Here is a 13,440-nt window from a genome sequence, read left to right as displayed (position 1 = left end):
TATGTTTCGTGTACTTGTTAAGACAGTAGATCCTTTACTTACTTATGTCAACTTACATGCCGTTCCGGTACCAGTTTATGTAATACGCATCTTGATGCTTGTATTTCGGTTCATTTAAACAATATATATTGTGCCAGAATAAAATGTGTGTTAATCATCCAAGTGCTGAGATCAGAAAAGCAGGCCATAAGTGGTGGAGTAGTAACGCCATGGATACTTATAAAATAGGCCTCTGAAGGAGTATTTAACGTAAGTACGGACGTAAAATTCGAAACATTCACAGTCAACATGAGTTTGACAAATTGAGTTCCACTCTGTTAGGATCTATGTAAGGTGTCCTCTACGAACCTCTCATATGGATGGAATGGAATTACCTGAATGTATGTACGCTAATGCATATGCTAAGAAATACCCATTTTGTGCAGCGATATCATAAGACATTTAATCCACGTGTCTAATTAACGTGAAGGCTCCCAAAATTTCTAAACGTGCAACAATTCCTTCAATACGATTATACCAGAGCAACTGCGGCTGTAGCAGAAACAACATAGGAACCGTTGACAGTCAGTGTTAATTCTTAGCACTTTTCCAATGTTCAGCTCTATAGACCGTACTCTCGATAGCAGCTAGTAGCCTTCCCGTCTCGGAAACGTGAGTCGACTTCTAAACGGCAACGAGTTGCTCTTTCGTATCGTCTCCCATCTTAGCTTCTTCCTCTATATCAGCCGTTTCTTTCGTTGCTTTTTCAGCTGATACCGGCGAAAACGAAAATTTTAATGATGATGATGACAATCTTTTCTTTTTTCGTTTTTTCTCGTTTAGGCTAGCAAGATACGCAAGGTGGCGAAGAAAAGGCAGTTCCAGGCAGAATAGGGGAAGGTAATAGGGGCATAAATTTGCGTTCTTTTAACGAAAAAGCAGTATCCGGCAAGGAAAAGTCCTGTATGGAGCTGTCCATAAGGCCAACAATCACATGGGAAGCATTGGCCATTTTAATCTTTCCTCTTCCTTACTCATTGTGGTTGCCTTCGCGATCTCAACTCTAAGGTGTAAAGGCAAGGAATTTCTGGGTATGGGGCTGCTGGTGAGGTTTTTGCGAGGTTCACGTGGCAATGATCGTCGTCTCTCTCGCGCTTGCTCAGTCTCTACCGCTGCTGCTCTACAACCGCTGCCCCTCTCCCATATAAATCTAATGGTTGCACGAGAATGAGACGACAAAGTTCTGACTGCCTGACTGACTCACTGCCCTGCTTCCGTTAGCTGCTGGGGAACGGACTCGTCGCTTGCTTGCGTGCGCTATGTAGGTCATTTATAACGCCAGAAAAACCTAGAAGAGGCGCAGATTTCGTCCTTTAAGTTAGACGAGTAAACTGCTAGTGCGGCAGAGAGAGAAGATAGGAACGAATAAAAGAGAAAGCGACGTTGATTGGCTAAGGCGTGACTAAGAGGTCAACGAATGGGTAAATCAGGCGCGGAATAAAATAAAAAAAAGGGGAAAAAGGTAGCGGAACCTCGTAGTGAGTCGTGAAACAATGAAAGTGCAAAAGATGGCCAAAGGGAAGAACAGGGACAAAGGCAGATTAGGGATGACACATTCCCCACTGTTACAAGGGCGAAGGTAGGTGTGGGCGAGACAGAAAGCTATGTAGTAGAATTGAAGCACAGTTAGCTGACTGAGACCAGAGAAAGGCGGTAGGTAGCAAGTGGCTGAAGAGCTAACCAACTGATACGACAGCGTTGGAGCGATCGAGCAGCAGCAGCAAAAGCAAGATCGCTGACACGGAGGAAAGAGGCGATGCAAGCGGCTGACGGTGGAAAAGGTCGTAGGAGGCGAAAACGGAAAAAAGTCCAGGAAAGCGTAGAGAAGTGCCGGAAACTGCAATATAAAGGGATAAGTGGCAAGGACACACCAACCAAAGGAAGCAAAAAATATCGCGACGAAGATCAAATGCGGCCAGAACCGTTTGGCAAAAACGAGTAAGGAAAATAATAAAAAGAAACACGAGTAGAACACAGGAGAGACGAAAATAAAATTGAAGAGATACAATCAAAGTATATGGCAACCGAGGCTACGGGGCTTCATTGTTTATCGTAGGAGTTCAGCTGCCTCATAAGGGAACGCAACCGCTTCCGTTAGCAAACGAACAAAACCTATTCTAAGTGCTGGCCGACGCTGCTCAGCCAGAGATAGGGGATTCCGCACATCAATGGAGCACAAGAAGGGTGGCAACAACACATACGTAATGACATAGCATATCGTCATGTTGTTATTGCTAAAAAAGGCTACACTATGCATGGCCAGGTTTTTAAGGTTTTAATTTTTCATTCATTAAAAAAGTACTATACAGGAGCTGGAAAGCGAAGAAGCCTGGAAACGAAAGTTTAGTCGATCTATTAATTACAAACCGCGAAATTACAAGGGTAACTTTTGTTCCATAATTAAAAAACACCTAAATTGTCAAGTTGATCTGCTTTTGTTCTTTGATATGCCTCTGCCTAAAAGTGTGTATGCAGTTGTCTGAATAGTATGTACGTACCATCCGCGAAATGGATATTGCTTAGTCACAGCAGAAGAACTACATCGACATAATGAGTAGAGATCGACTTGAAGTTTGGCGCCGTTTTGCATCTTTCTTCAAAATACGCTCCATCATTTTCTCCTTTTTGAATAACCGTTCTTGGCTATGCGGCAAGTCAGACCATCGGGATCAGCCCGGACTTTGCGGTGGCGCTTGGGCTATCCGCCGAAGGATATCGTTCACGCTTGAGTTTCCTCTGAAATAATTGAATCCTATTTCGTTAATTAAGCTCAGACCCTTATTCGACCAACTCTCTGATCTGCAATTGGCGCTCTGCGGTTTGCTCAGTGAACAGGGAGACGATATGAATCGCAGGGTTTTTCCCGTGCGGTACCACTCGTTGGCGATACGAAGACGCCTTCGAACGTCTGTCCCTTCTCCGCAAAAGCGGTACCGCTGGCGCTTCCCATTAGGCCGTGACTGCAATGCTAATGTACTATTTTTGCTTCCTTTAATCTTTGTTTATCACTTTTTTTTGGTTTTAGATTCGCCTTCAACTAGGCATTGTATTCAAGTGAAATCAAACAAAAATAGCCATGCCGGATTAGTTCAGGGATACGAAGAAGACAAAGTAGCCTTAATTGGTGAATATAAATAGTTCGTCTTTGAAATCTCAAGCCTCCAGTGACTATAAAGGTCTTAGACACTTGTACCTCCTACACTCTTTGTAGTGAAATCGGCCCTGGCCTGCTCTCGTACTTAATCTCGGAAGCTGGCCAAGGTCGGGAGGAGACAGCAGCCAGAGGTAAATTTTATGGTTGTTCATCACGTTCCTCGTGGCGGCCTTAGGTTACTCACAAGTTAGTGACCTATAGCGCTAGTGTTTAAAGGGCTATAAGAGATTTAGGTGCTGATTATGCATGATAATGACGCACACCAAATACTGGTCTCTTAAGGGATGCATAGTTAGTGTTCAATAATGAACTTGCTAATTGCCTTTCTGGTCGCATGCTGCAACTTGTTCACTAGAACAGAAAGTTCAAGGATTACAACAAAATTCTTTGCCCCTTAAAGAGCATACGTGTCGGAACTACACAAATTTATAATTATGAATTAGCTCCATCAGATAACGGATTCGATTCAGTGCCAAAATACTCGTCGCTGTCCACTTACCTTAATTAGCTTGAGGAAGTCCTTCTCACAAGCAATGATCTTAGAGAGAGAGAGAGAGAGATAATATATCACTAGAACATACCTAAACAGTCAGTATAAACTCAGAACTTAGTCGACGATTAAGTAAATGTATGACGTCGCAAGATCTTTACATTCCTCTTAAGAATTTATGTCAGCTTCTAAGCTATTTGCATAACCGCAGGCTATCTATCTCATACTCATCTTGCAAGATAGTTTAACATTTTAAAAACACGTGGGGCATGTGAGGCAAACAATCTGTTTCCAAAGAGATGGTATTACTTCGTTGGAACAGTGCCCCTTCAGCAAAGGAAATATATGACCCTTTTTTTTTCTAAGGAATCGCTTCTTGCCGCGGACGAGGGAGCTAATCTAGCTAAAAATAATTGCTGGACGATCACGACATGATCCCATTACTTTGTTGTGTAGATGTAATGGATCAACCGCACGATGTTAGTCACATAGGGTGTTCGGTCGAAAAGGTTCGTTCAATAGATTGAGGACACAATTTTTTTGGTAGAGATGGTCGATCAAACGATGTGGTTTGGCTAGCGGATATATATTCATCTTCCGTTCACTCCTTCGGTTGGATGCGTAACTTTCTCGGGTCTAGGTAGGCGGTGCTAGTTCCCTGTAGTGCCTCTTCATTTAGGAAGAGAACCGAAGCCATCCTGCTTGCCCACTGCAGCCTGTATCCCTATCTTAGTTCACAAAGGAACAATGATCTACTCGTTAATGGTACTTGTAGAATCATATATGATTGCCTCATTCAGTGGGATTGGAAAGATGAGTTATGACTGAGAATCCATCTTTTTCCTGCCAAAGATTGAACAATAACTATGGGTTTTAGATTTTTAAAAAAACTGCAAAATTGTCGGCACTGCGCCAACATACAGGAAAAATGCGACTTTCGGTATATTTCGATATAAAAATTTAATTATATTTTGGCTTCATCTTCTCGACTCCCTTTCTAAATCATAAAAGCTACATTGTGCTTTTGGTGCCACCGGCTTTCCCCTATTAATCGCTTTTGATGAACGCAAAACATTTTCGTATATAGCAAAAACATCTGTGAAAACTACATAATGTTTTACTTTTTCTTTCGTTCGATGATTTGACCACTGGTAAATTTTGATAGCTGCCTTCCAAATAATCAGACTGCACTGCTCATATGTTTCAAATTTGATGAGCTTAACACACTGATGTACGCCCGTTTACTATTTCATACTGACCATTTGCAAGAGAATAATTTTTTTGCGAGTCCACAAATGTAAATGCGCGGCTCCTCATCGACTATATATATGTGTATGACCTAATGTTATAACTCGCTCTAGCTACCAAATTAGATGCGTCTGTAATAGCCTATAGGTGTACTCGCCTCATTGTACCCTTCAAGGTCTTCACTATTTGATGTAAGGCTGGATCGAAGGGAAGGAAAGCGTGGCGCAGGTCACTAACGGTAAGTCTGGCTTTTCGTCCATCTACGTCGTAAAGCTAGTCAATTAAATGTTGGATCATATGAACAGAAATTGTCGATGAGACCATTAGAGTTCCAGATATTTCCTTAGAGGCCACTTCACCATATAATAGGCAATAGTGCAATCAGCAAACGTTTACGAAACGGCGAATAGACGTTAGCCGATTGAATATTATATTTGTTGGCACATGTTATAAGCTTTAGTTTAAACTGGGAATGATCCAAATGGCAAAGGTAACTTGAACTAGTAAAGATTTATTTTACACTTTAACTTCTTTCGAAAGTATTCAGTGTTTCACAATCCACAATTTATAACATTGAAGAGCCAAGCCTGAGTCGTTCAAGAGGAACCGTAACAAGCTGGCGGTCAAAATATAGTTCCTTTTTATGGTCTGATGTTTTTAGGTAACGAAAACATTATTTCTATCGGCGTTCTGCCTAGATATTCATTTTCAGATAGAAGCCTGTTAGCACGAGACGCCATTACTTTAGAACCAAATTTTATGACCTGATTAAGCGGCATCCTGTCCCAGCTCGGTAAATATTGTAACAGGTCATTATTATTTAACACAATCAAGTATGCAACGTGAACGCAACGGGATTCTTATTATGAGATGATGGTATAAGAGGTATAATGTATGCTCTACGTACAACGATGCGACGACTTACTATTATACAGAATGTATATAACCGGCACAAATCCTTATGGAAGCACTATCAGAAAACTGAAAAGCAGTACTTGGTAAATGCTGGTGAGTAGATCTTAAAGTAGAACATCCGACCCGCCACTGGCTTCGCTTCGAGAATTACCACAATTTATAACCTTGATGATCGGTAACGAGAAAATACATCGATGTTACTGCCTAAAGGTGTTGTCGTTGTAAAAGCAGTCAAATGAACGAACTGCATGAATTGAATACACACATGTTTGTAAAAAGATAGATGCACAGGGTGAGGGGTGAATTCAATTAGATGATGATAACATAGCACGTCCGTGCTGCAAAATTCCTACGTTCGGGATGCTTTTGTTGTGTACGTCAATTTATCTCTGCAAGCCTTTTCATAAACACGTTTCACCTGTTCAAGTCATCATACAAACGGTCTGTCGGGTAAGTAGACTCGAGCGCGGTTCAGGGTTGAGACAGAAGATGTGAGGGCTGTGCGGTGTGTCGTTTCTTTCATTGTGACTATGCTAATCTGTCGAGCATTCTATTTCCCAGAGGTCCCTTTGCCTAACAACCATTGCGAGAACATTACCTTTTCTGTCCGTTGTTACCGCAAATCACTCAAGGTCGTTCTTTAATTAGCGATTTAACGCCACAATAGGCAGGGTGCAAAGGAAAACAAATCAAATAGGCTTTTCACAGGCGGCATATAGGTGAACGATGGCAGTGATCAAGACATTCAATCAAGCTATGCCTTTACGCAGCGTTGCAGCCAGCATGCGGCCAGCACGTACTGGCAACCGCTGCGTCCTCGTCCTGTAGTATATCCACACATCACTGGAATCTGGCAATTATGTACACCGAACTTATATAGTCATCGAATCGTGCCGCGTCATCGCGCAGCGTACGCGACGAGTAAAAAGGAACACAACGCGTCCCTGTAGTGAATGAATGCTTCATCTTTCTTTTTATTTTCTCTATTTTAATTATTCCCTCCTCTCTACGGTGCCGTTGTGTTTGCATGTCGCTTCGTGTCTAGCCTCTGAACGTATCGGCAATGGGGGCAATATGTTACATGAAGTGTAAGCCTGTAAACGACTAATTTATGAAACATCAGTTTATGTCAGCTCAAGATTTCCATCTCAAAATAGGTGGAGCCTTATTTTGGCAAACGGACAAAGAATAGATGTTCTCCAATATGCTTGTTATGATACGTTGTAAAGCATGTAGCATTGTCCACGCAGATCTGGCTTCCGGGAGGTGCTACAAAGATACGCGTGTGCACAGATAACGGATTTACACCACAGCGTGATATCAGTTCTGCACGGTATTGGATGACCTAATAGTGTCTAATTAAAGCTTTAGACACAACGCGGTAAGTTGCCCATATTTGTTAGATATGAACACATTCGTGTCCATTATATACATATGTGTATATATATATATATATACACCCTATCTAATTCAAGTTAATATTTCGTGTTGGGTGGAGATTTTCAAAAACATTGACAAACAAAGGTTGCCCAAATACTTGGAACCCAACCGATGAGATGAAGTATACGGAAGTCATAAATATAGCTAGGATCTGAGATAAAATGAACAGTAATTTTCATTTGTCATTATCTGTATACATAACTACTGATTAATATCGAAAGAAGGGCAGTCGTTATCTAGGGTCGAGTATTTGTGCATTGCTTTGATTACTACCCTATATTCCCGCTTTTAGATTTCTAGCAGACGATAGTTAGATGAAAGCATTCAGTGAGTCCTTTGTTGTGTTTGGCCACAATAGCGTATGATGCGGTGCATATTGGTAATATTTTACAGTTGCTTAATTCCTAAATTAAATCTAATACAAAACACTGTAGAAATATATATAATAGTGATGATAACAAGTGTATTATCATAATTGCACAGTATTATATTAATTACAAAGCTTTACATAATTAACAGCAAAACATCACTTTGTTTACTTTGTTTTAGTCGTTCGTTGATGAAAACCTAATGACTTTTCTTTTTCCACCTTCCAAAATAAAATACCTCATCAGATGAAAAGCTGTAGCTCAAACAGTTGTACAACTGAAGTAGCCATACAGAAAATCGTTTGTTAGTCCTCCACAAGCGTGTCCTGCAAAAATCACGTGCACATCCAATTATATCATTTGGGATCTGCAACGAGCACTTACATGAAGGTATATAGGACATTCCCGTAGCACATATGGATGATCTATGCTAAAGTTAACCACCCACGACGACGACCTTTCTAACAGTACGGCTAAAACGCAGTATACGCCTTGACCTGTAAAGTTGAATTGCGCTTCTGATTAGGCTTATAGAGCATAAGATTTACAAAGAAATGATCCAGCAGCTTGGTATGGCAGATTTTGGTAACCGTGGTAGCTTGAAGAACAGCTTTTTGTGTGTTTTGGTCCTACATTTCTAATTACCGTTGGTTCGTTCTACCGACAAAAGTAGAGCAGGTTTTTACAAACAAATCATCGAAAGTTATGATGAAGCTATTGCGTCTCTAGGCTGATGATGAGGTGTCCGAAATGGGCAGTACAAAGGTACAATGTTGTAAGTTACCCATTTCCGGGCGAGCTGTTGTTTATGTTTATTCTAGCGCCAGTCCAAACGGATCAACCTTGATGCTTTCAACTAAATTTTTGACGCAGACGACATTTAACTGCTGTAGATATTTTTCCTAAGGCTAGGAATTAAGAACGATTTTCCTAGAGTCTATGCGGATGATTTAGATTTCCATGGATTTACTTTCAAGGTCGACTTGTGTCACTAGGTTTATTTGAATCTGCTCGGGAACATGTTTATTATTAGACAAAAACCAATTTGCGCTTCAGGGCGTATTTTCGCAGTCACGATGCACTACGCCAATGTTCCAATGTAACAAGGTAATAGATTCGTCAACATCTGTTATAATCATTTTCTTTCGTAACTTGTTTAGGCCTAATCTTAGCACTTTGTGCTCCGCATCTGCTAGCTTTTATGTACTTTAAGCTGTATACAACGGCTACAACTTGTGATCAAGACCGTATGGCTTAATTTACTATGCTGTGCTTACAAGACAGTGAGTTCGCCAGATTTAAAGTGAAGCCAAATGTAAGCTGAAGCTGTAGATATAGGAGGGCTGAAGAAATTTTATCAGGTGAGTAACGCGACATAAATAGTTGTGTGCTTAATCCCGTAGGCATCGTCCATTGATGAAGATGTGGAAGGCCTTACTTATGTTATTGAAAAAATGCAACCAAATTGACCCATGGCGCTTCTTCCTCAACAACTTTATCGTCCCTTTGCTACTTCTCACACTGTGGATTATCGCAGAAAACCACAACTTTGTAACCGTGATACCCAATATTCGTTTCGATGCTTTCTCTGTCTCGGATCCGAGTCAGACACAGGTAAGCTCTGAAGCTTTCGGTAAAACTGTTCATAAAAGGGTACAACGACATAAATACAGGCTTGGAAACTCCTTACTAGATAACTGTAAACATATTTAATGTGGCTGAACAATATGAATTAAACTGTGTTAATCTTCTCTGAAATGTCAGAAAAAACATATCAATAAATGGGTAAGTTGCTCAGAATAAACTCACAAATATAAATTAGTCTAATAATTTCACGTGCGTTATGTTCCTTCGAAAATTACAGCTATACAGCCCGCGTATGGGGGCTTTGGCTGTAGAAGTGTTTGCGGTGGAAAACCTTTTCACCAACAATCACACTCGAAGCCATGAAGACCATGGCTTCCCCATTGAAAAGATCCAACAGCGTTTGACCCAACAGCTTAAGGTAACCTTATATTGTGGTAATAAAATTGTGATAAACTCTCCCATCGAAAAGTGGGTTGTGATAGAATACGCAAATGGACTGATCTCTCTATGGCTACGTGGGTGAACTGTCGAATGGAAACGTTGGCGGTAGACATCAAATGCTTGCGAAACCTATAAACGACTTTTCGAATGTTGTAAATGTCACTTACCTTACTGATTGGAATAGTTGCTAACTAAATCAGACGTCCATAAACCTTCAAGATGGAGCTTTGCATTTAGAAGAAATAAAAAAAGAAACTATTTGGTCAACCCATTCACACCTATTTTAAATGCGTAAAAAGGGCTTTTACTAGAGTTGTAGCAGAACTATTCTATGTATCAGAAGATTCCCTCCGGCCGAATTCGACGTAAAGTTATCAGTTTTATTTCTCATTCGTAGAACTTAACAAATTAAGAAATTTAATATTCATGGTGGCTCTTTTTTTGCCCCACTAATTAACTACTATATTGGTATGAGTGCGTTGATATTAAAGATATCCAGAATAGCAATGCAAAACCTGGGTCCATATTGGCGTGCTGCTTGAGGTGACGGATATACGTTCGTCCCTTGTTGTCCATGATAGAACGTCTTCTTCTGAAATAAAAATGATAATTCACCTGATGGATGTTCGTTTTCGGCATATATGCGGAAATCAGCTACTGTCCAGTGCTTTGGCAGTAAGACGAGCAAATTCCTACAGAAATGATAAATATATAATATTGATAGTTTATGCTACCGTCGGTCATTGCAAGGCTTTTTAGTTGTGTACAAAAGCGTACACACAATAGGAAATGAGTAAAAAAAACATTAGAAAATCTATCAAGCAAGCAATTCCGGATAATCCAGAAACGTTGATGCAGAGGTTTTCTAGCATTCCGCTCTTGTAGTCGCCCAGATACGCCTCAATAACTAGAATCCTTGCACCTTTTACTACTTTTTTTCGAACTCTTTTACTATTTCCTACGATTAAATTTTTAAGACACATTTATGTCCGTCTAATTTCTCGTATTTTTTAGTTATTTTTGACTGATGTTTAACATACTTTTTTTTTAATGGAAATTCCTGGGATTAGTTGTGAAAGTAACTTGTAAACAATCCAGACCCTAGACGGAAGCTACTAACGAGAGATTAAAGAAACGTATTTGTCTGGGATATTCTCGTTAGTATGCGTCAGCATACGTCATATAAATGCTTATTTTCATTTAAATCTGGTTTGTTAAATTGGTTGGGTTTTATCTTGCTAGCCTATTCTAGGATCTTTATTAACATCTTAAATCTGAGTAAACTCATTATGCCTAGCATTTGGAAATGCGTGAACGATTTCTTTTAATTTTTTTTTCATGTGCTTAGAAGAAACTTGGGCATGATTGGACAGCAGATTATCTGTCGATTGAGAATTGTAATTTTTTTTAACCGTTTCCTACTAATTGTAAGCTACTTTAGTGCTCAAGACATCCACTAGCATGACTGCATAATTTACGAAATACAGGATTTTGGCATTCGCAAATCCGTTGGCGGTGGCACCGATGATGTGCAAGTGCTCGTCTATCGCCTTAACTCCACCGCGTACGTATCCGTCTTCTGTCAACCTGCTCTCGACACCAATTCTATCTTCCTCTTCGCCAATCTGTTAGTACTTAGTCAAACGTAAGCGCATATAATTGCTATTGTTTTATCTACATGCCTGAACAGCAGTTTTTTTTTTTGTCTGAAATATTGGGAATGAACGAAGCCTTCTCTCAAATAGTACGCACCACGTCTTTTTCCACTTAAGCGTTGCCGGCAATGGTGTTTACTAGATATTATGCAGTATATCTACAATCTTAATTTTTTTTTCCACTTAATGATCGTGAGGCTACTCTCCAATGGTCCTTCATTGCTTCAAAGTCGCGAACTCGACCTTGTTCGGGACGGATCGGTGTTCGTCATGACTCAGGTAGCCATTGTATTGGCTGACTCTTCTAATGTCACAAATCTGCCCGAAGTCAAAATCAAGATAGATGACATCCATCAAAGACAAATACGCAGCTTCTCACGGGTATTGCTCAAATAATATCGTATTATATACCGGATCCTTATGACAGAGTAAATGACAATGATCGAACAAAATGTGCAACCTTCCAAAAAAAATCCAATTGCCACATGTTAGATTTAGCAGCAATTATCTATTTAATCAGTGATATATTTATTACCAATTATTTGCATGCATAGTAATTTCTGTAAGATTTCGAAAATGTTTTAAATAACTTCGACATCCATTAAGGGGAATTGCATGGCTGATCCATTTTCTGTGCTCTAAATACACAGTACTACTAAGATATCCACTAAGATATTGCGGGAAAGAGTTCCCTTTATAGTGGATTACGTTTTACAGCATAATTGAATGAAGGAAGTTTTTGATAGTTGCCTACTTTGTTTCTTAATTTCTTTTTAATTATTAGGCGGCAATAGAAATAGGTCATTTATAGACTGTTTTTGGGGAGTGCCTTTGGGCACAATGTTGTGAGGTCTAAATTGAGTCGATAGTTAGCGTTTAGGCTTGTACGCTGCTTGAAGCTAACGAACACTGGTGGTATTTCTAGTTTTTTCTTACATCGACATTTAAGGAGAACGCGTTTTGCGTATGTGCTCTTAACTTAGTCAAATCTTTCTGAGCCTATCCTGACAATTAAAAACTATGCAGATACTACGTATCGGACAAATGGCTCGACATTAATTTTATGCAGAGATTATTTTTTTTTCAGAAAAAATCACGCAGGATCTAGTTAGAACAACGTATTGTACAGAAAATTATATGTGTAGCATGTTCTGTATATCTTAGATTACTTATCGGGGCAACTTCTAAGTCATGGATAGAGTTTGCTGATATATAATAAATCCGTACTAATCAGCAAGGTCTGATTCTATCCTCTATTATGTGGAGGCACTCGGTTATGTAGCATAAAGTCGAGCCTCTTACTTATCTATAAATCTGCGTGTTTTTTTGCTTATCATACGTGTGTAGGACTATTATCGGCTGATTCCGTTCGTAACGATCGTTCTAGTTGGACTGCGAGTCGTGTGGCTTCTCGCTCGTATGCAAGAGGAGCTGAAAGATGGCTCAGTAGTAGCTTTCATTGCATACGCGTATCCGAATATATTAAATACCTTTGCTTGGTTAGTCACCCTTGTATTCGAGGTAAGTTTTTATGCTTGGTAACTTGGATACATTTTTAGAATCGAACTTTGCACAAAGACAAGCCAGAACTTTTTAGTTAAGCCCCGTCTCCGTGTTTGGAATCTGTGTCCATCTACCTCAGTTAAATCTACCTACAGCTGCTAAATTATATCGTAAAGTGTAATTATTGAGGGTTCGAGTCTAATAAATTGATAAACTGGTTAACTGTTAACAAAACAGATCAAAGTTTTTTTTTTGTTGTTCAAGATACCATCGCACAAACACTATGCGCTAGCTGATGATTTCAAACATTTAGACGGAATAGTGCAAAGATAACACTGTTAAACCTATACAATGGTGATACTTTCAATTTCGTCCACACAGGGTCAAATTGATGACTGAATAGTTTTTTTTTTATAACTCGAGCGCTATCACACAGGCGTCTGCTTTTGCGCTTAGGCACAAGCATTCGGCACAGGGTGGCTGTTGTCGGTTCCGCAGCAGGAAACGATCAAGCACAGGCAAGCACCGAATAAAAGCTCTCGTTGCCGCCTATAATAACCCTTTAATTGTCATACAAACATACATACATACATATATATA

The 13,440-nt window shown here is 39.8% G+C and overlaps 2 protein-coding genes and 1 long non-coding RNA gene across 7 annotated transcripts in view; 1 reads left to right on the top strand and 2 right to left on the bottom strand.

Annotated features, from left to right (window-relative positions):
* The window catches only part of LOC111246189 (uncharacterized), a 132,944-nt gene extending 126,864 nt beyond the window's left edge, over positions 1–6,080 (bottom strand). For 2 of the 3 annotated variants that reach the window (XM_086985578.1, XM_086985580.1), the window contains exons 1-2: positions 5,857–6,078; positions 2,538–2,775 (exon numbers count right to left, since the gene is read on the bottom strand). The gene's annotated coding sequence lies outside the window, so the exon portion shown is untranslated. Of the gene's footprint in view, positions 1–2,537; positions 2,776–5,856 lie in introns of all 3 variants that reach the window. The other variant, XM_086985579.1, reaches the window with a different exon arrangement.
* Positions 6,081–6,765: 685 nt separating this feature from the next.
* Positions 6,766–13,440, top strand: part of LOC111246188 (uncharacterized) — a 32,501-nt gene continuing 25,826 nt past the window's right edge. Inside the window, exons 1-6 of one of the 3 annotated variants that reach the window (XM_086985577.1) lie at positions 6,766–7,227; positions 9,058–9,268; positions 9,519–9,659; positions 11,170–11,309; positions 11,535–11,718; positions 12,685–12,858. In XM_086985577.1, the coding sequence (XP_086841703.1) occupies positions 9,071–9,268; positions 9,519–9,659; positions 11,170–11,309; positions 11,535–11,718; positions 12,685–12,858 (837 nt within the window). In that variant the 5' untranslated portion in view covers positions 6,766–7,227; positions 9,058–9,070. The other 2 variants (XM_022795382.2, XM_022795381.2) reach the window with 2 other exon arrangements.
* LOC147757008 (uncharacterized) overlaps positions 10,042–13,440 on the bottom strand; it is a 12,438-nt gene continuing 9,039 nt past the window's right edge. The window contains exon 4 of the long non-coding RNA XR_015325170.1: positions 10,042–10,274. This is a non-coding gene — a long non-coding RNA (uncharacterized LOC147757008). The remainder of the gene's footprint in view (positions 10,275–13,440) is intronic.

This window comes from Varroa destructor, unplaced genomic scaffold (assembly GCF_002443255.2).
Source record: "Varroa destructor unplaced genomic scaffold, Vdes_3.0 BEIS01000003.1, whole genome shotgun sequence".
Lineage (NCBI taxonomy): Eukaryota > Metazoa > Arthropoda > Arachnida > Mesostigmata > Varroidae > Varroa > Varroa destructor.
Note: the sequence above shows the minus strand (reverse complement) of the source record. Positions and strands in the feature narration are given on the sequence as shown.